The sequence below is a fragment of the Tauraco erythrolophus genome, chromosome 9 (genome assembly GCF_009769465.1).
Source record: "Tauraco erythrolophus isolate bTauEry1 chromosome 9, bTauEry1.pri, whole genome shotgun sequence".
Taxonomy (NCBI): Eukaryota; Metazoa; Chordata; class Aves; order Musophagiformes; family Musophagidae; genus Tauraco; species Tauraco erythrolophus.
The window spans coordinates 33,417,218-33,440,452 of NC_141473.1; the positions used below are offsets into that span (position 1 = coordinate 33,417,218).

At 39.3% G+C, this 23,235-nt stretch overlaps 1 protein-coding gene across 3 annotated transcripts in view; it reads right to left on the reverse strand.

Moving 5' to 3' along the window:
- Positions 1–2,357: 2,357 nt before the first annotated feature.
- The window catches only part of FAM13C (family with sequence similarity 13 member C), a 131,417-nt gene continuing 110,539 nt past the window's right edge, over positions 2,358–23,235 (reverse strand). For 2 of the 3 annotated variants that reach the window (XM_086616579.1, XM_086616578.1), the window contains 9 exons: positions 18,738–18,948; positions 17,567–17,705; positions 16,084–16,165; positions 13,947–14,158; positions 8,635–8,718; positions 6,260–6,355; positions 4,804–5,003; positions 3,286–3,387; positions 2,358–2,481 (listed from right to left, as the gene is read on the reverse strand). In XM_086616579.1, coding sequence (XP_086472705.1) covers positions 2,358–2,481; positions 3,286–3,387; positions 4,804–5,003; positions 6,260–6,355; positions 8,635–8,718; positions 13,947–14,158; positions 16,084–16,165; positions 17,567–17,705; positions 18,738–18,948 — 1,250 coding nt within the window. The remainder of the gene's footprint in view (positions 2,482–3,285; positions 3,388–4,803; positions 5,004–6,259; positions 6,356–8,634; positions 8,719–13,946; positions 14,159–16,083; positions 16,166–17,566; positions 17,706–18,737; positions 18,949–23,235) is intronic. The other variant, XM_086616580.1, reaches the window with a different exon arrangement.

The window sequence follows — 23,235 nt, forward strand, 5'->3', positions numbered from 1 at the left end:
AACTTCCCTCGCTACGTAGGAGCCTTCACACCTCTGTTGCCCATTTCCATAGTCAGACGTTTCTGTCAGAAGCATGCACATGCCGCTGTCACCAAAAGCAAACACGAGTCTTCAAAGTCTCCGATAGGATTTTAGTATTTCTTCTCTCCCTCTTTCCCTTCTGTTCTCCTGATGCTTTGAATGATTAGAAGTCCTGGATTTCTTTCTGGCAACTGTTTATACCTAGATGCTGCAAAAATTGTTTTCTGTTTCTTGCCAAACATAACAAAATCCTATATAAACTGCTTAAGCAAAATAACAATAACGGCTTATAAATGGTGTTTAAATATGCATTCATTTTAACTACTGAACAAATACTGGGATAGCTCCAAACAGCATGAAAGGTTGTAATTGCAGCATGACTTAAATTTCAAAGCCTAGAAATGTCAGCACTTCCAACGTGTTGTTTGACAGTGTTATTTATGTTATTTATATTAGCTAACTGAAAACAGAAACTGTGTCTCAACATAATAAATATAATAGAAAAATATTTTATTTGTACTGTTGTATAAAATATTATACAATCATATAGAATATATAGATTACATTTTAATATCAATTGTATACATGTCATGAAATCATTTCCCTTATCAAATATGTAGTTTGTAAACTTCAAATAGCTCTGTATCTGTTCCTGTTGCTCTAGATGACTTTAATTAAAACAAAATTACGAAGGAGACCATTTCTGATTCATAAAAGTTAAGTTATAAATTATTAAGTCAGTACACTGAAACAACAAACCTCTGAGAAATAAAAAATTCCTTTTTTAGTGCTCATACTTTTTCCTCCACACTACCTGAAAATGTGTACGTCTTCAAAATCGTGCCGAGCCATTACATACAATATAAATACAAACATGGTTGGTACATAATAGTCTTTATAAAATGAAACTCTTCTTACCAAGATAGAAAACAGGTTGCTTATACTACGCAGTCAATACAAAATGAGAGTTAAAGTAAAACACTAAACAAACATGATTCAACTTATTCAAGTCCCTTTTTTTTAACTCATCCTTCCTTTACGCCTGGGCTAGATATTTCCCAGAATCCCTACTTTTCATTTCTAGTACAAAACTCACTGATAATCCTTCCGTTGATAGTCCACTTTTCACACAAAGGTCCATCCCAAATAGTGAAAAAATCTCCTTAATATTACAAAGTGTGGTGCTCTGAAAGTTTAGAAAGATGCATAATTCCAATGGAAAAATATCTTTTTTATAATCTTATTTTTAGTAAACAAGAAGTCTAACGTTCCTCATCAGATAACTGTGACACTCAATTATATACCATGTACTTCATCTATTCAAAATATCTTAGCATACTGCAATAATCTAGTCTTGGTTTAATATATATATGTATGTATGTCGCAATTTATAACACAGGAAGTACTCTGACACCTTACAAAGTGCATGCGTCTAAACAAGCTTTGGTAGTTAGAAAAGCAAATGTTGCAGCGTCAGGCAAAAATAAAGTGCAAAGTTTAATACAGAAATAAAATTTAGCACATAGTTGTTAATCTATTTACTGAATTTTAAGTACTGTGAGCTGAGCAGGGTCCTGTGACCCACAGTGAAAAGGACAGCAGCCAGCACCTGTTTTATCTCTTCCCAGTAAACACTCTGTCTATTTAATTTTGCCAAACACTTTCTCTTGTTTCTAAAAAAACCTATCATTCTCTTTTTGTAGTCATGTTCCAGCCTTCTTTTTTTGCATAGGCAGCATGACTTTGCTCTAATCCCAGGATTTTAGACCAAATCCTGGCACTGGTTCTTTGTGTGCACCTTTCTTTGAAGCTACTAGAATTGAATGACAGATTATGTTCAGGAGTTTTTCCTTCATTTGTTTTAAGCTCATGTTTCTGTTAATCCAGTGAACTGGCACACTGAGAACCAACATTAATAATTAATTACAGTGCATGTTAATTCTGGAAAGAAACGTGTGCTACGTCATCATGTACTAAGATGTACTAAAAACCTGGAGAGCATTTCCTCACACTTTTTAAAACTAAGAGCAGGTCAAACTCAGGATCTACTATACTTCAGTGTCTTTTTAATTGCTAACGTTCTCACAGTGCACTTCAAGGATTTTTCAAAAGGAAAAAAAATATATACTGTAGTCCACTCACCCGTGCTTAATATTCTTGCATATTGCTGTCCTCTCTCGTCCCAGCTAGTGTAATTGGTAAAGTGCATCAAGAAATCTCAGTGTGTCAAATAATTGTGCAGCAGACCAAGACCTGCAAAATTACTTCCTCTTTTTCATTACGTGTTTGTTTGCTTGGTTTTCGCTAGAGAACAATACCACGGCATTACATTTGCTTCAAATCGTTTTGGAAATGTCATGCTTACTGATGAGAACCTCCAAGAGCCTGATTTTGGCTTTTGTGTGCTTGTATTCAGAGTATTCCTCAGCCATTGGCACGCGATCTTCTTTTTGAGGACTCCTATGAAAAGCAAATAAAAGTGCCATCATTTTTATGAGTAAGAGGAGACATAGTATTTTAAGTTAATTCTGCAACAACTAATGAGGATTATTTAGTTGTTTTTTTTCCCCCTAACTGTGGGTGACTAAAGATAATTTGACAGGACCAAAAAGCTCTAATAGGCAGAAATGAAATAATAGTATTTAAAATACTGAATTTTCATATACCAGGTAATTTTCTTTCTTGTCAGCTGTGCAAGCATAACTACTTCATTCTAAAATAGACAGAGAAGTTATTACACAGTGCTTTGAAAACTGTTCCCTGAGTACTGCCTGCCCATATCCTCTGTGGTGTTCACCAAGCAAGTTTGCTAAATGAGGGAGGAGGATAAACGAAGAGTGAAAGGTAGCCAGCATTTATCTATGGGTGAAAGAAACTGTCGTCTTTTTTCAAATCTGGCCTTTTAAAAACAGCCCAACTGCCGAGTGTAATCCCTGCACATTGACATCCTCAGAAAGAGTCTTTAGCAGCCTCCCTTCAGCTCAGGGAAGCTCCTGTGCTGAGACAGGGTTCATATGCATTGCAGACATGTCCTGGAAGATCCCCAGATCCTGACTGTCTTTGGGGATGCCCACATTGGAGAGGAACTAAGCAGGGAGATGAACAGCTTCACAGAGACCGGACACCTCCGTGATATCTTCCAGTCCCTACCTGCAGCTTCTTTGTCCTGCTCACCTAAGAGTACCCACCCTAGAAGAAACACACGCATCTGCATAGGTGCCCAAATGGGAGGAGGAGAGGGCTTTTGTTGAGCTGGGTAATTACCTTCCTGTCTGTTTATAGAATTGTTCCTCAAACTCTCTGAGAGCTTTGCGAAGCCTTTTCTTATCTGCTCTTGTTTCTCTGAGATGTTCAAGCAGAACGGGCCTGTAAAACAGAGACAAGAACGTGAACCCCTCATGTGCTTGGAAGTATTGTGAAAGCTGTGGCTTTGGGTAATAAGCAGCCTGCTGCTACGGGCCCTGGAAGGCGCTGATCTCAAGTGTGCCAAGGCGTTCTACCACATCCCGCCAACTATGGCTGTAACATCACGCACAATACACAGTTGCATGCCTTCCCTTTTACTGGTAGCCTCGCCCTTCTAATAAAGTGAAAGTAGAGACACTACAGACAACATGGGAGGAAAAGCCTTCAGGATTGAATCTTGCTAGTGTTCTTAATTCTGTATGAAATTAATGGCATGGAAAAGACGCAGCATATCATAGGAAATGCTTTGCACATCTGCAACTGCGCTACAGCCAAGCCCTACTCCTTAAAGCAGCTATTGCCACCAAACATTACTGGGATGCAGTGGAAATGCTAGTAGTACCCAGAATCAGAATTTTTGGAGGCCACATTTTAGCTAGTATTTGGAGAATAAGGTTTTTAAGCAGAGAAAGAATTCCATTATGACTTGTGCAGCTCGTATTTTTTCTCTGTGATAAAAATAAAATGCACAGAAATATCTTCACAGCATTTGTGAGGAAATTATTGCATACATAGTTGAGTTATGTGGAAAACCCAAGACATTTTTATTTACTCTCAATTTTGGCAGAGCCTAGTTAACTTCATTTATGCATCTAAGAGCTCCCAGTCGAAACCCAAGAAAAAGACACCATCCCATAAGCTATGAGAACACATCTATTCCTGGAAGACATGTTCTTCAACAACTTCCAGGGCTGAGTGGTAACAGCCCATGAGATTTGTTGCCTCATGCAACCTGAAATTCTTAACTACGAATGAGAAGGAGGGCTTTATCTTGGTTTTATAATGGGGGTAGGAGAGTGGTAAGTTTTTCTGGGCAGCCAGACACTTAACAACTGTTGTTCTGCAAGGAAGAAACTGATTTTACATGCATTCAGTGGCCTCCTCTGTGACCACGTATTGCGTGATCCTTCACTCGGCTCACCTGTTGCTGTTTGTATGCCCCATGTCTCCAGCATTTTTACATCCCTCACACAGTTAGTCCCAGTACACACGCACAGGAGCAGGCCATCCTGCTGCTTGGCTGAGCTGTGCTTTGGTTTGTGACTGCTTTATAAGAATGTAAGTAGATCTCTTAAAATTTTGCAGTGGTTACAGGTGGGCCTGCATATCTTCACTGTGCCATTATGTAGTATCTACCACTCTAGTTTTTTTCTCCTATCTGCAACAACAAATATCCTCTGCCTCCTTTGTCCCATAAAAACCCATTGAATCACTTCGGTATAGAATATTCTCATGCAATAAGTATGGATCATGTTTCATTTACAAAGTCTGCATAAAATATTTTAAAACATTCAGGAGAAAAAAGGAAGAACTTACATTGTTGCCTCATGCAAATTGGACATAGACAAGGCTGTTTGCCTGAGAACTTTCTTTTCATCCAGAGGTGAAACGTGTACAGGCTCATTCTCCTCCTGAGAGTAACACAGGTGCTCATCGACAGGGAGGCAAGATATTGGACCAGATGATAACTCATGGCTGCTTTGAGAATGGTCTTCATCTGAGTCTTCCTCCTCCTGCTTGTAATATGTAAAACATCATTAAATTAGTTGTTTAAATTACAATACTAACAGTTAATAGGATGATAACATAAAGAATTAGGACCTAACTTCCTGGATGCATTCATTGGAATAGATTACACATTGAAAGCTTCATGCAGGTCTGCCTGAGATTGTTCATGAGAGGTCTCGTGGGGCTCACTGAGCTGCTGTGTCATGTCTGCCATGACTAAACAGGACAGAAGTTGGCCCTGCTTCTGAGTATCTCCAGCCAGTGATTTATTTCTGTTTGCTCAAAAGCCTTTATATGTAGCAAAGATTTAAAGAACATTCTGTATTTATGGAAGCACTGCACCTTGCTGGAACTTGTACTCCTGGTATAGACCATCTGTTATTCATATTATGTCCAGAAATTCTGACTGTAGCAAGAGTTGGAGGTAGAGGTTCCACAATTTTATAGCTACAAATGTTAACTACCAAAGTAGTGTGATGTCACTGTCTTCCTAATGTTCCTTCATCCTCAGAAGAAAAGCTGAGCTTTTGAAACTAAGGCTTGAACATAAAAACTCTGCAGAGCAAAGCTCCTAAGTAATAACACAAGGGAACTTCAGTTCAACTATTAAATGAAATACCTGTGTGGATGTGTACAGAGGTTTACACTGGGATTTTTCAAAGAACTCTAAAGCTCCACTGTCATCCAACAAGACAATAGTTCATAATTTTAAAAATCAACCCAGCCCCAATTACTATTATGTCTATACAATACTATTAGTATTTTCGATAGAGACATGGTAATTAACTTCCAAATAGCCAGATTCCACTACCTCTACTCACAGTGAGACCAGTACTGTAACGTTACACTGATATATTATTAAACTACTAAAAATAATATTTACGTGCTACATTATTGATAAAAGTATTCTCAACAAAACATAAAGGTATGTATAGTGACAGTATAGTGTTTCACGGAAAGAGACAGGTTTATCCTGCGTTGCATCTGTTAGCCATAATAGAAAACTCATGCCAGCCTTTGCTCTCTTGCCCAGCCGTTTGAAGCGGTTGCCTCGGAAACCGCTGCCATACATTACAACCTCTGGCATGCCTAGAAGTTGAATTTTACAGAGCTTTTGCTTTATTTGAAATGTCAACACCCGATGTTAACCATTGAGCAGATTCTTCAAATATCAGTAGTTCCATTGCTGCCAAACTGACATACAAATTAAACACAGCATTTCATATGTTTTCTTGACAATGGATATGAATTCTTTCCAACTTACAATTGTTGTGATCAAAGATGGAGTTGCAAGAAGTTTCTTGATAATTCTGTATCTGTCATAAAGAGGCTTCATGAGACTCTTTTCTTGCTTAGTTACCTAAAGAGAAATCATAACAAAATATACTCCTCCAAAAGTAAAATTAATAAGTAAATAAATTAATTTCTAATTTGCTCCTCTAAAGCTGAGAAAGGCATTAGAGGAGTATGACCTGATGCGTATTTTGCTTCCACAGATATCCCTTGAGAACTGTAGTTTAATCCATATAATTTCTAAAAAGGAAAATGGCCATCTGTTTTCTAATGGAAAAATACCCAATGTGTGTTCCTCACTTCCTTGAGCCACACCGACCAGGCAGAGAGTAAATCATTCTCTGACTCATTCCGAAGATGCTAATGGAGTTGCACGAGTTCAGACATGGTTCTGCTGTGCGTTGCATCGGTATCTGCCTTAATCTTAATAACGAACATACAGCTACAGGAACGTGCCAGCCTGCCTGGGGCAGGACACTCAGCTGCCCAGTGGGATGGAGAGCACCGAGACTGCAACTTTACAGCCTCAGCGAGCAGAATTGCTCTGTGCATCCCTCCCTGGAACCGCCTTCCACGATCAGCATTACCCGTCTGTTCAGTTAATCTGCTCTTGCTCTTTTGTGAGCACTAGGAGCATTGATTTGGAGGAGAATATTCTTTTCAATCAGGTATTAAGAGCCTGATCCAGTTACAAATATTTGTAAATACAAAAATAAACCTTATAGAAACTGGCCGTACAGTAAGCTGACTTACTGTATTAAGAAAAAAAATTGCAAATCTTACAAGAAAAAAAAAACAAACTCACCAGAAGAACATGTTCCTCAGTGATTAAATATCAAAACCGAGTCATTTTCAAACTAGTTCACCATCAGCCTCTGCTCCTCAACCTACACGTCTGTCAGCATCCACTGGATACTATTTCACTGTCTTGGAAACACAAGTGCACTACTGCATGGAGGCCCAGCTGCACACGCTCAGATGAGTGACCATGTGGCAGGTTTGACAACACAGGCTGGCAGCAGTATGGGCAATAGTCCAGAGTTGCCCAGAAACAGTCAAATGCCTGGTCATCAGGAGTAAGGGTGACAGCAGACACATGCAGGTCGATGACACTGCATAGAGTGAGTAGTTGGGGACTATTTCTCGAGGCAAGCTTCACTGCAGAATGTCAGGGCTTGCTATCCCAGCTAGTCCACTTCCCTTGTGGACCATTATAGACCCTGTAATGTGCCTTGTGTCCCTGAGCTTTCTGCGACCTTAGGACAGAGCTGTTTGGCAGACCGCAGATTCCCTCATGGCTGCTTAGTGTCACTGATCACCTCTTGATGCAGCTGGCAGCTGCTTTCTTAGCTAGTTATAGAGCTGCTTCAACCTTGAGAAGAAACACCCTCTCTGAACCCGGTGCTACAAAGCATCATCTATTATTCTCTTTTCTATCTTTGAATCTTCAAGTCTCTCTTACCTCCGTTTAGCACTGATAACTCAATTTCTTTTTTGTTCGCCTTCTTAGGAAATATAATTTCTTCTTATCCTTCCTATATATTCTCTCCATCCCTCAGCTCTCATTCCAAGCCCAAAGAAGATGGACAAAAATTATTTTATCAAAGATGCAGAGAGATCAGATTCAGATCATAATAATTTTAAGAGCTGGCGTATTTTTTGACACACGCTGGTGCCCCCCCTTTTCCTCTACCACAGCAATTAGTACCCAGCAAGAGAGACAGTCATAAGAATGCAGACACAGGCATCAAACAGGAATTCCTCAGTTGTGTATAGACAAATTTGCAAATCATCATCTTGCCAATGGTGGCAGGTTTTTTTGTTTTGTACCTACCTTCGGCAATGAAGTTCCTTGAAATGATTTTAATTAATAGTTTTTAGTGCTGCTGCGAAATAAATGGAAACACAAACACAGATGACAGGTCATGTCCTTTTTGTATTGCACGTCTCAGGTGGGGCCCTATAAACCTTCCTCAGCTCCAAGCAGTCTCACCTTTCATGCATCGTAGCACAGCTGCAGTGTGCATGAGCCAAGTCTGCTGTGGATATATAATCCTCCACTTTTATCATCAAAACCTGCAGCTTCCCATCATGAAGAGAGATGCAGGGCCACTAGAAACTTGCCTTTTTATTTTATTTTAAAAAATATAAACCAAATTCATCAGTATTGGGCAAATTCATCAGTATTGGGCAATAACATTTATACCCGAAGATTAGTTTGAAATAACTAAAAGTATATTAATCATGTAAAATTCACCTAAATATATTTAGTATATGAGTCCAAACATACTTGTTAAAGAAGTTAGATAATTTTTTAATTTACCTATCTTTCCATGGTATACTTACAGGTCGTCTGTGAATACTCTCAAAATATAGCAGACATCTCTGAAGACTGACTTTTTCCAAAGCCATTTGCTTTTTTTTTATATCCTATTTTAAAAAGTTATTTATAAGATTATGAGTCGGGATTTCATGAGAAAGATACAGGTAGGTATCTGTTCAATAATCTCTCCTCCCCAGATAAACATTAATAAAGAATTCCATTTCTTTCCGCACTGAGGCCAATGGGGACTTGGCATTGACTCAGCAGGTACAGACTCCAAACGTGCATGAGGGAAGTTTTAAATGAACCAAAGTACGTCACCCTCTCAAGGGCTAACACAAAGCCAATGAAAGCTACGGAGATACTTCTGCTGATCAGAGCGGGTGTTCAATTTGGAAAATACGCTGTATTTACTTTATCTAGCCAAAGTGGAGGTTTTGGGTCCTGAACTTTGTCTTCTTCTGGAGGAAAATGCATGAATGAAAATGCACTGAAAGGCTGGAATATTATTTTTCTTACTGTCATTATATAAAGATCCAATACTTGGTTGCCTTGGTTTCTCTCAAAGTTACTATTCTATGAGAGCAATTTAACAAGCCTAAAGTCAGGCAGCGGTATTGGGCTGTTGACAGAACCCTGCATCTTTGTCTGGAAAGTTTCCAAGGGTATCAACTCTGGTCTTAGTCAATAAGGCAAGAATCTTCCTGTGTTGCTTTATGAGAGCTCGCATCTGAAAAGTTTTTCTGGGAATACCAGTTGACAAAGTGTAAACAAGCAGAGGTTTTTGCTTGAATATCACAGCCAAATTGCGTGGACATGGGGTATATCTCATGGGTTACGTTTTGGAAAGGCAGGCTCACAAAAGACAACTGCAGCATCTAAGTAGAAGGTGTTGGCATTGAGGTCCCACAGATAATCAGTGCAGCACATTCCTGGAACATTTTCCCAATGTTTAGGTAACATTTGTGAACAGTCATCGTAACTGAAAAACTAAAAAAATATTTTTCGCCTCCGTCCTAGAGAGAAATCAATTAATGAGATCTGTATGTTATTAACTTCTATTTGCCAGATCAGTTCATAAATCATAGGTGGCATTCCCTATCATATATTAAATATGATTTAGTTGTAATGAATGAGAACAACGACCATTCTAGACAAAATACTCAGAAACTTGCAAAAATGCAGAGAGGACATTCCTCGACTTTTTAATTATTCATCAAGAAAGAGAAATAGATTTGCCTTGGCTGGTGAGCGATGAAGAACAGAGTTTCAACTATGCAAACACAACCCATTTACAGAGTGGAATGATAGATTCTCAATGAAATCCCTAAATCCAATCATTGTGATACCATGGTGAACACCCCATAAATGCTGAGCACACTAGAAAAAGGTGCTATCCCTAAAATGAAACGTAAGAATAATGAGATCAGCTGCAGGAAGCTCTGGCTGGACAGTATGCATCTCTAGAACCGCTATGGGGGAGTTGCAGAAAGTGCAGCCCTTTGCTAACAATGGGAATGGAGGTGGGCTTTCTTCCTGAGTCACAGTTCTTCCTCTGCTGGGCTGAACACCTAACACTCGTGATTAATTTCTGTTCAAAAATCACAACATGACTCACTGGTACCAGAAAGAAGAGTGTTGATTTTTCAACAATGTGATTTGTCAGTGCTGGTGATATACTAGTAGACATACAGGTGTCTGCTGCAGGGAGCGCACTATTTAACTGGTATTTCTCTCCTCCTCTCCGTTTCCCCTTCTTTCCAAGAAAATCTGATCCTGTCACTTGCATAGTTTCAACTGGGTTGGAACAGCCCAGAGCACATGAAGCTAATGTCATTTTCCAGTCTCTGCCGGATCATGACAGATCTGTACGAATTCGGGCCAAGCGGTCAGAGGTTCGGAGGAGAGCTCATCCACCACTGTGAAGTAATGCGAAGAATGATGGAGTCTGTGGAGGGGGTTATGCCTTTCTGCAGAAAGTCACTGACTAGCTTTTTTTATTGACAACTTGGAGAAGTATTTTTAATAATTAGCCTCTACTTTCTAAAAATATATCAAGCCCAGAAGAAGTAATGCTCTTCTAATATCATATCAGAGGAGTGCCTCGCTATTAACTTCAGCAGGAGCAAAACCATTTTTTGTTTGCTGCCCAAATGCAAGAATAGTGCAGAACCACCAATCACATTTTGCCTTAAAGGTCTGTATGAGTTAATCACTCCAAAATTATGTCATTCACATTAAGAGAAGAGCTGCTAGCTAGAATGTAGGAGTATTTTAAAGTAGCTAATTGGTTTACTTATTGCTAGTTCTGCAATTAATACAAGGTTAATTCTTTCCAAAACTATGAAGCCTGGAGCAGCTGAATGGTTAGGAGGAAACAGGAAGTGATCATTAATATTGATTTTACACATGAGAAACAATCTCAAGAGGGGTTAGCATTTGGAACTATTTCATTAGCTCATTTTATTAGCAGTCTCAAGACAGGTTTGTATTCAGCTAAGTTCAAAATGGCTGATAATTTCAAAATCTACAAACTACAGAACTGTCTGAGACATCTTAGGACTGTAGGCTGCCTACAGCAACACGAAATTCAATGCTAATTAAATAAAAACACTGCCTCGTAGCCAAGGGAAAGATGAACTGAAGCGGGTCAATAATGAGAGGACAGACACATAAAAGTGAGCAGTCTGAGAAGAGCCTGAGGGGACAGACTACAAATCTTCAGACTAAGCATAAGGCAAAAGTTGCTTGTTGCATGTAAGGAAAGAAAAAGGAGACTGCATGTAGGGATAAGGTAATAGTTTGGGTTTCATAACTTGGGACAAAGGCACACGAAACATTGTACGCAGTTGCCTTCCTCACTAGTCGGTTCCCTGAATGCTTATGCCTTCTAAGCTCACTGCTGTTTTTCCAAACTTCTAGAGAATACGGACTCTGAGGACAGACAGTACGACGGCGAGGACCAGGCCTGGCTGAGGCCTTTCACTCGCAGAGGCAGCGCGTTGTTTCCACGCAGGCCATGAGTCCGGGTTCCCAGGGCTACCAAGTCTGCCACTTGCGGGTGTGTGGTGGCCCATTACAAAGCAGCGTTGAACACAAAAATACCAATCCTACTTTTATTGTCTTAATCTTTTTTTTTCTGAAGCCTCGTGCCTGAAAATGAGGTGAACTGTTAAATAAATCACCAGCTCCCAGCACAAGGAGCCAGTGACACAAATAGCAACACGAGGCCATCCTTTTTTGGGTTACTGAAACCCTTCACAGGCCAATCCCTATTTTCTCTAAGTCTTCTCATTCAATACTTGACTCACAGGCTTTTTTGTGGGAGGGTTTTTTGTTCTGAAAGCCACATCCTGCTATTTCACATTCTGATCTTGTGGTTTGTCCTCTTTAGCCATACTGGGTGGTTCAGATTGTACTCTGCACCTCTCCTAAGGACACCCTTTCTCTCATTTGTGTTTCAGTAGAGCCTTAGATCATTCCACAGTTTGACTTCAGGGGAGAACCCTGGAGGCTTTTATGGAAATGCTATCCTTGCCCAAAATAACTAAATCTTGAAAAGAAGAAACATTTAGCTGCTATTTAGTCTACTATTGATCTAGCACAGATTCTGGTACAGGATCTAAATGTTATATACAAAATAAAATGTTGCACATAAAAAATATCTGCAGTAACACCAAAGCTGCATGTAGCTGAAATGAAGCCTTTGATCTTTGCTGTAACCAGCAGACATCCTGGATTCATTTCACATCATCAGTGCTACAAAATTCATTCTCCCCGAAGTCCAGGATGAGTCATAATTAAAAAAAAAATAAATAAATTTAAATGTTATAGTTAAGGACCTTCTGAAATACCTAATTTTGAAACAGATCACTTTGACTTCACATTATTCCTTTTCAAGCCTCTGTTCCATAGCAGTTTCGCATAACTATTATCAAACACCTTTGCTAACAAACAGATAGCTCGCTTGACACAAGTTCTCTCTACAAGAATAAAAGGAGAAAACAAATAATATCTTTAAAAAATATTTGAAAATATTAACTTGTGCAAACATTTAATTTACATTACAGAATTCTCTGTGAGAATACTTCAACCTAGCACTGCCATTACACGGATTTAGGAGGTTCTCTCTTGGAAAATCAGGAGAAGTTCAATTAATTGAGAAATGAGTGGGACAGAGACCCACACCCAACTTACTCTTATAAGAGAGTTTTTCTGGACAGGATTTCCTCACTAGCATCTGATCTCACTCCTTGCATAATAAAAAAAAAATTAACAACTGAAAATATTACCATACAGTCTGCACTGTTGGGATTTTAGGACTACATGTGGGACTACAACCAGTGTCGTTTTGTTGTCATCTTTTGTTTTCTTACAAAGGAGTTCTGGTTATGAAACACTTTATCCATTTCAAGTTTTTAAAAAAGTAGTTTATAAAAATAAACAATTAAAAACTCAGTCATGTATGCAGAGCTCAAGATCTCTGAAGCATGGCATTGTTATGTGCAGTTCTAGTTTTTATAGATTAACTATTTGCTTAAGAACCAAGAATAGCAACATCATTTGACAGCAAAAATAGCCAAAAAAAATATTATTTTTATGGACAATATGTATTGCAGAACAGCAGCTTCAGATAGACCCTATAATGTGCCAGTAGTGTTAAGGTACAGTAAAAGTTTAAAGTATGTACCAGTTTAAAAAGAAAAAAAAATTGCCTAGCCAAGCAAGCAAGTTTCATGGAATATTGCTGCTATATTTGGAAAAGCAATTAAGAACATGGAAGAGCAGAGGCAGTGTCAGCACAAGTAAGCACACAAGATCAGAAGGGCAAAGCAGTCGGATGGTTGTGCTGTCCACGCGACCCTAGCGCAGGGCTATCGACTGGGCAGAGGCTTTCAGCATTGCTCAGGTCAGAGGGGACCTTTACTGCCACAATAGCTTCTGGGACGTTTTTAGTCACAGAGCTGCTATGGGCTCAAGCCAGGATTGCTTTTGCTGTCACCATCTTCAGCACGCTGGAACATGCACTTCCTGCGCGCACAACTCAAGTAGGCAGGTTTCAGCAGTGCCTGGCAAGCAGTTTTATACATGCACCTCTGAAAAAGTGCGTAGCACTATTGGAAAAAAAACCTTCTGCAACTCTTTTTCTGTGCAACTCTTCACAGAAAAGCCACTTCAGAGAACTGCACTAGAGCTCCCACCTCATTAGAGAGAGCACGCCCTGCAGTACCAGAAGATACAGGATGCACCAGCATACCCTGAGACAGCTGCACACTAGTTAATAGCTGCCTCAGATGGTAAAGTTCTGAAAGAAACAGCCATACTTGTTAAATACCTTAATAGTCTCGGGAAGGCTGAAGTGTGGTCTTTTCTCCTTTAACCGTCTCAGGACACTATCCATGGTTTCTTCTACCAAGGGAGCTGGTTCCATGCTTGTGGCCTGCTGTGTCCCGGCCTCTTTAGAGGTCCCAGTGCTTTCGCAATGATCGTTTCTCTGAGGTGCCCTAGAGGTACAGTTTTGCTCTTCCGACATTCTGAGCTTCAGCTCTGAAAGGCAAATTACGCGTCAAGTAAACAGACCAGAAATATTTGCAGAAAAGTTTCCTTCCCAGAGGCCTGCCTGGACAAGAAGCCCGGTCTCTGCAGCCACCTGCCCCACTCGCACCCAGGCGCCCTTGCCTGCCCTCCTGTGCTGCTGCACAAGCGAGGAGGAGAGCGAAGGCCCTCCCCTGAGAAGGGCTGGGGAGGCTAAGCTGTGCTACAGAGCCTGCCACCCCAGCTGCCAGGATGCTGGAACCGTGTACTGCAGGTCTGCACATCCAAACCCTACTCCTCTCTAATGCCATTTAATCATAACCCTCCCTTCCAGAGGCATGGCCATCCCAGCCAGGTTAGTGAGCTGGTACTCACAAGGAGAATCAGTCACTTTGCTTACATGACTTCCCTTGGCAGGAGAGCACCTGAGCAACCCGGCAGCAGACACACAGATTTGAGTATGTCCCAGCTTCCCAGTCAGCAACCTGCTGGGATGCCATAGAGTATGTAAGTGTATTAGCTTGACACCAAGCCAAAGGCCCTGGAGCCTTGGGACCTGCACAGAACAACAAGGAAATTGAAGTAAGGTCTGAATTAGCTCCCATAAACCCAGGCTTTGTTCCTAGCATATATATGCCTGGCTGGTGAAGGACCTTGGGCAAGGCAGGAGACTGATGGATCCAAAAGTGTTAAATTTATCGAAATCCATGCAGAAACAGTAACATAATTTTTTTAGCTGTGACAGTCTGAGGATACAGACCAGCTTTGTAGAGAAAAATAGTAATTTTTACTAAACTCATAGAGCTAGGAAGGATGGACAAGTCTTATGAACTTGAAGAAGGACCTACAAGCACTTGAGCGTTTTTCCATTTCAGTCGCACCTGTCTCACGAGCCTCATGAATCTTGCTTCACTTAAAAGCAGTGTCATTATTCAGGATAATAAAATCTAGGGTGTCCACAGGATCAAGACATTTTGAGCGTGTAGGTGAGGCTGATCTGTGAATGCTAGACCCCCTGGCTAGCTGAAGGAACGGTTCAGTCAGAGAGAGGCTTTTCAGAAAGTTAATAATGTAGTTTGGCCGTTTCCTCTCATTTGCCCTTCCTGGATTTGTAACGCAAAAGTTCAAGGGGGGGAAAAAAATAATCTAGTAATTACGCAGCTTAGATCTAAGGGAGAACTTTCCAGAAGAAATTGACTTAAAGATGAGTTTCTAATTATTTACCACAATCACACCCTCTATATCTACATTCTTAAGTATATCCAAAACAGAGATGAAACATAACACTGCAATTTAATTAGTAGTGAGACTCCACTTATAATGGGGAAAAAAAGATTCAGATAAATTATAAATAGCCTTAAAAAAAAAAAAATTAAAAATCAATCAGTCCTGGCTGCATTGTCGCCGAGGGCAAGCACGTGATACACCCACCGACGTTAATGGAGTGGTATGCAGACAGTCAAGGGTAAAACTTGACCCTCAAGACTAATCTAATGCCAGGGAAAGATGGATTTTTATGATCAGAAAAATAAAAGCTTGAGAGTTGTGTAACCTCAGTCCTAAAGAAACATTTCACACCTACATTTGTACTATTACAAGGACACTTTTAACTTTGTAGTTCTGTATTTCAGACACTTATATTCGGAATGAAATTGCCTTTTGCCTGAAGGTTTATAGTGATGACGGAACGACAATGTCTTTTTCCCCTTTCCTTTTTTTGCCCTGTTATGAGGGCTGAACTGGCTTACTTTAATCCCTGCTTTTAGGAACGAAGGCAAGTCATATAACGTAATATCTGTTGTCATTGGGAGACCATAGCCATGCACTAGTGAAAAATAAGCAGAGCAGTGAGGTTAGAAAAATAACTCAAATATTCCAGGTACATTTATACTTCCAAAAGCTTCAGCAATAATGTGAAACAATATGTTATTATGTACCTTTGAGCTGCTTACGCCCTTTGGCCAAATCGTTCATCCATTTCAGAACTTCAGGATTGGAAGTCTTGTCACCATGTGAAGGCTGAATGTAAAGACGACAGAAAGGGAGAAAAAAGAAAAAAAAAAAAAAAGAAGGAATTGATGGTTATACAATTGAACAGATAAAAATCTATCCAAACACAGTGTGCTAAAAAAGGTCCATAGTTCCAACTGCACCATGTCACAGTGTCATGCAGACAATTTGGCTTGACCACGGTTCTAATTTGTCATGACTTCTCTCTCCCCATTGTGGCACAGTGCTACGTGGATCTGAGTATTTTCGGTCTGATCCTAAAAACAACATTTAAGTCCTTGACTAACTGAACAAGTAATCTCAGTGACTTCAAAAGGACTGATCAATTACCTAATATTAGTCAAGTTCCTAAGTGATTTCCAGGATGGTAGCCGAAGCACTCTGTCCCCTGCAGGGATAAGCCCTTACTGCCTTAAGACAGGGATTCTTTTGGGAAACAGCACTTTAAACATTTCAATTGAACCGCTTAACTAATCAAAAGAAGAAATCCTGTGCAACAGAGTGATTTCAAAAGCAACAATCAACAAAATCTTTGTATATCAATTCTTCCTTTGCATTTAGAAAGTGCCTCCAAATTAAAATCAATTTACCCTGGATCTTCAAAACTCAGATATTTAAAACAGCAAAACATTTTTGCAAAATTAAATCTGTTAAATCATTTATTTTCTGGTCACAATGCGATGACTGCTTAAGTATGGAATTTTACTCCTGAGAGTGCGTGATGACCATAGGGCAGTACGATTCACAAACGTACGTTTGAGTTTGCAGTCACTGATGAGATTACACAGTAATGTAAAGTTTGCTGAATTTTCATTTTAATGTAGTCATAACTTATCACAAACTTCCCTGTTTCATCCTTAGCATCATGGGTGCTTTGATATGTTTGTACTGCACAAACTAGCTCGATATGAGCGATGATCTCACAGAGCACACCACTGACCTCAGACAACCCCCCACCAACACCACACCACAATTTTTATTTCTCTAGTTCCTGCCATCAGCTTCTACTGAGCCCCGTGCTTTCGAGGTTTACAGGAGTCTGCCTGAATGAAACAATCTGCACAGCAGAACAACACTTTCCAAGCAAATGATTTCTACAAAGTAAATAAGTAGCTTTTCATCTTCTGAATCATTTTGGTTCTCAAGCTTGTCAGCTATATTTCACTGATTCACACTTCTCACACATCTAGAAGATGGATATTTTGCAACAAAGGTAATCCAAAGAAAATACAAATTATAATCTCAGAACTACTGCACATGCTGAAAGGTGATAACAAGATATTCCCTCGTTGATGATTTTCCTATTTCGTTTCACCAAAAATACCCCTTTTCCTATTGTTTTCATAAGTACACTAGTATTCTTCCTTGTCTCTTGTAGTATTTCCTTTATCTTTTCAATTATTATCTTACCAGATATTTTTTTTCTTGCTCAAACTTTTCTTCATACTTCCTGATTTTTCTCTTGAGACTCTGAAGGTGCTTGGTAAGTTGTGCTACGGTTTGTGGTTCTTTGCACTCTTCACAGTTACATCTAGAAGAACTTCGTGGCCTGCAAAAGCCAAAAGCATAGTAGCTGGATCAAAGAACTGGCTATAATGGACCATGCCTTGTTTCAGACACACTCAACGCTTTCCTAGCACTTCAAATCATAGAATCATAGCTTCAGAATTTGCAGCTAGGTTCTTTCACAGGATAGTTCAGTTTTACAAACTAAGCATAAAATAATTACTTTTGCTTGAAGGTACCCCTAGGGTATACTAATGGGTTCACCATCTGTCTTTCAATCTCTTTCTTTATTCTTTTTTTTTTAATTAATTGTGGGATTTCTGAGTATTTTTGAAAAGCTTAATCTAGTAGGTCACAACCCGACCCAGTATTTACATTTAACACCCACATCTTACTTCACAAATCTTCCAACTTCAATGAGAGACTGTAACGACATGATTTGTAAAAGTAAGCTCAGGAAGTTTTTTTATTACTGGGAATTAACCTTATCATTTTGAAGGCAGTTTAGCTTCTGATTTTTTACAATTGCAAATCAATGGATCTGATTATTATTCATATGCAGCTGGCAGCTATCTGTATAAACTTTTCAGAAAGTTCAGTTTCTGTCTGAAGCTCATGGCTTGGTTTCTGGAGATCACATATATCGACGGTTCGTATGTTCTGGTGAATGACCCAAGCTCTAGAGTTCTATTCCCTCTGAAATTTTTAGTATTATAACTTGACAGCCCTCTCTCTCTTATGTTCACTCTTCAGACTAATTACTAACTAATATGTAAAACTGTCCTTGATAACTTAATTATAAAGACTTAATTATTATTAATTAACTAACTTAATTATTAAATAATTAACTTAATTATTAACTTAATTAATAAAGACTTCAAACAATATTGTGCTGTGCTATTACTGAAAAAGTGCTAGATTGTATTTCTGGTATTGCAAACTAACCATGTCAAAATACGCTACGATATGAAAATTTCTTGTTTATGACATAGCAGTAACTGAAAAAAACATGAAGAGTCAAAGATCATGGACGGTACGAAAATTTATACAGAAGAACTGAAATATATTTTCTTACATCATGAAAGGTTGAGCACTTGGTGGAGAAGGGGCAGACTCTGTGTCGAGATTAAATCTCTGGCTTTGGCTGAAGATAGAGCAGCGTGGTGACAGGAGCGGATTGTCTCCATCTGTGATGTGATACAGCAGTCGGCTGGTCCCGAGGGAGTGATGTTCTTGTGGGCTGCTGTCCGTGTCATTCTGCCAGTCTCTGCGGACTGGCACAGGCTCTGGAGAGAAAGCACAAACCAGTACAGACGGAGAGACACTCGCAAGACATTCAGCTGCCTAGATAAATACAAATCTATACTTACAGAAGGATTCAAAGCTTAAGGATTCAAAGTAAACAGCAAACAGTTCAGCAAAGTATCCCATGCAGGATGAACATGAGGATGAGAAAACAAAGGACAGTTACTGGCTTCACATAAAGCACTTTTGAGTTCCGCAGGAGAAGGTGGGTGGGTGTGTTTGTAAACTATGAAGTAGAATGTAAAGATGGAGAGTTTCCCAGAATAGTGGCATTACTTGTATCTTCATACATGTTTGCTTTTGAAAGCCGCATTCATGCAGAAGACGATCAATGTACGAAACTAATTTTGTGATTTAGCAGTTAGTCCTTTTGTCAGGAGAAAGGAAGAACAAAAATACAAAATGTCCTGATGCTAAGAACCTCCAGTGTTGCTTGCAGCATCCTCAGAGTTTCATTAAGTTCTGAATTAACATACACATGGGTCTAAAGAATGCAAGATATGAAAATAACAACAACCAATAACATTCAAGGTAGTTATTCAAGGCAGTTTGCAGGGACAGCTACTTGGAGCAGTCACACTTATGATGCTATCTTAGTATTGTCTTTGCCCATAAATGGAAACCTCACCTCCTGTACCCCAACAAGTAAAATCTGTGTTCTAGAGATGGTCAAGCCAGATGTCAGAATGATTTATTCAGGACTGAAAAAGCAGGAATTAGTGAACCTCATCACACTCTATGGGTAACACATAAAATAATGGGCACATTACAGAGCCTGCCTCCAGGGAATACCAAGAGTTTATCTTCCCCTTGCTGTACTCGGGCACATTACTGGGAGGAACCATTGAATCTTCTTCCCCACTCTCAGTGGGTGAAAATGGGTGAGGATGATCTAGCCTAATCAATATTTTTGCCATCAGATGATTGTGGTTTAAAACAGATGACACTCCTAGGGAGAAACTGCACAGTCTCATAAGAGCTCTTCCCCAGAAAACAGTTAACATATGTTAAAGCAAAGAGTGTGTGCTGTCTCAGGTTCCCCTACACCTGTTTCCATAGTACGTAATATTTTACACCAGCTATGTTATTTTTTTCCCTCTAAAACTGTGTATGTGTACAGCCTTTGAATTCATAACAATTATTTTGTATTTCCAGGCAGTGTGCATGTTATTTCTAATCAGAATTATATTTGCAATATAGCATGCGTTTAAATACATTTCACAGAATGTTTTTATTCAATGAAAGTCTACAACTGCACAGAACAACAACTGTACATGCATTTACTCACAGAATAGCAGGTTGGTTTAGAAAATTTCTTACACCTTCAATTTATTTCCATTTCTCCTTTGTAGATGGGACATGACATTCCCATGGTGAGTGGGTATTGCGTTCGGGATTTTAAAGGAACCTTTGTAATGCATTTTGTCTGACCTCTGCCGAACAACCACTGAAGCTACAAATCCCTATTGCTGTACTGGGACAGTGGGGACAAACCAGCTCTGAATGGCACCCTTCACAGAAAGCAACTATTGATTTAAAAAATAATAGCGATGATGGCCTAAGATATCGTCTTATCAGGCACCATCCTAATTTTTGGCTTTACAAACAATAAAAAAATCCAATTGCATGTTGTATAATCAGTTTAGCCTGTCATGCAAAAGTTACATGTGACTTTTGTATCTATAAATTCGCCTACTCTAATAGCACCATCGATTATAATTATGTTAAGTATTGTCACAATGAGGCCATGTAGCTGATTATTAATTTTAACTTAGCATCTTTCCTCTAAGTACTTCATACTCTGTAGGTCAAATTCAACTCTCCAAGCTACCAGAGCAACACCCAAACCTTCTAAATCATATAAGAGATTCAAAATCCTCCTGTAGAGAGATCCGAAAAGGCATATGGGACAAGCAAGGGCAGAGCATTGTACCAGTCACAGAAATTACGTACACAGACAACATGATAATGGCTGAAATAAATGTTGTTCTACAAATAAAAATGTTATCTCTTTCTGGTAAGTAATCTTTCCTTACCCTGTAACACTCGAAAAACTTAGTAGTTTTGGCTGAGTTTTTGTTTGTTGGTTGTTTGGGGTTTTTTTTTACCTTCTGAGAAACAATATTGTCAATGAGAAGAAACTGACTTCCTTTTATTTCACCCTCTTTAAACATCAAGATGATCACTGTGAAGTAGGTTGACTAAGAATAGTTTCACTGTTTCTCATGCTCTGTTATTAAAAGGAACAAATTCTTTTATAATTGTGTTAAGTAGCAATCTCCTCACTGTGAAAGGAAAATGATGTTATAAACAAATCAGCCGATCTGTGTATGATTGGCGGAGGAAAAAAACTTTGCCACATTTGAACTCTGGTTTTCTGTGGATCTAGAAAGGACTCCTCTTGCAGGAGGCAATCTGTACTGCTGATAAACTACGTGGTCACAGGCATTTGCTCTTTTTCACATTTACAACCAGGCGATTCTGCTAGGCCCAGCTCAGTCTCAGAAGCGGAAGAAAAGTACACGTTCAAGCCTAAACACTACTGGAAGGTAAATGCAAAGGACATGGAGTGGCTGGATCTGCCTCAGTGGAAAACCAAACACATGGATCTGCAGAGAGTTCAAGGAGTTTTTTTATTCAGCTAGCAAATGAAAGGCAGATAACCTGCACGCCAGGTGAATTGGGAGTATTTCCCAAAGGCCAGGGCTCTTCCATTTCTTTGGCACTGGGGCTTCCTGACAGCATTGCTCCACTAAAGTTTGCAAACTGGTGCAACTTTGGTATGGCCCCAAGAAAGGTTTTAGTCCCAACCCTACCATGGATGCATTAAATTACTACCTACTGTCCAGAAGTGGTAAGTCATTCAAACTGATTCATTTACGAGGCCCAATTACTATAATAGCAGAACATCTCAGGATGATAACAAGTTATAGTCAACCTCATTTTTAATTACAAATTAGGGCCATCATCCTGATTCTAGTTCTGCATAGATCCTAAACAAGACACTAAGCATTATCCTGAGAGTAGCCCATGAACTGACCAAACATCTACCTGTGTTCACGTGTCTGATCTAATTTTAGCCTCTATTTTTGCCAAAACTGGGAACTAAAGCCACCTCTAGCCAAGCCGGTAAGTTGCCCCTTAGTCTGCATCTACTACATCTCATCTGCTCAGTCCAGCTTAGCACTGACAAGAGCTTACCACGGCACTTAAAGCCAAGATCTAGTGTCTTATAAGATGCAGTATGCTTCATAACGTGGATTTTAATCCCATGACAGCAAGTCACATGGTACAAGTCCATATTCCTGCATGTGATAACTCTTTAAGTAAAACAATAATACAGTTTATAAAATCTGCTGTAATAAATAAGAATATGCAGTTGTGATATGTTCATCCCTCAGCACGTTATGTCTGTGAATGGCAGTACTGGGAGTTTTAATTTAAAAGCCATTTAAAACATCTTTTAGTTAAGTTCAGCTGCTCACTGCTCAAGTCACATATTTGATAAATACTCATATCCAAAAGCTATAAAAATAACTCACACTCTGCTTTTCTTTCAAGTTTTTACATATCCAAAAGTAAACTGGGAATTGCTGACCTTGCTCAGAGATAAGGGTTACTGTTCACCCCTTAAAATATGTATCCTGAAATAGCTTCATTCACCATACATATAAAGTATTTTTTTCAAATTTTTGTTGACTGGGTTGTGAAACAAAAGAAATTAAATAGGCTACAGGGTCATGTTTATTTAAAAAATAATACATTTGTATGTTGTTAATATTAAAGTTTTTATTGCCTGATTCACTGGGCAAGTGCTAAGAACTAGAGATGTAGTATATAGGGCACATCCTCTAAAAACTCTCTTCCTAGCCTGGTACAAATCCCTGGACTTCTATCCAAGTTTGAGCTGAAGTAGCCAATAGTCCCATGTGACAACTCTTCCTAAACTGGAAGTATCAGTAGATTTCAGTAACAATTTAGGAGACAGAATTAGGACTAGCTCTATCTATGCAAAATGGCAAGTTATTAAAAAAAAAAAAAGCCACAAAGCAGGTGTTAGCAGGAATGAGTACATTAAAATAGGTAAGCTTTACCAGGGCACAGGTGTGCACTGCTAGAGTGACAGAGCATGCTCTGAACTGTGAGAGAAATGCTACATCATCCAATATTTGCCTGTATAGCTGGAGACAGGCAAATAGGAGCTAGAGAGGGGATCGGAAGTAGGGATCATTAACAGCATGAATTAAAAGCAAATCCAATCAAACCAT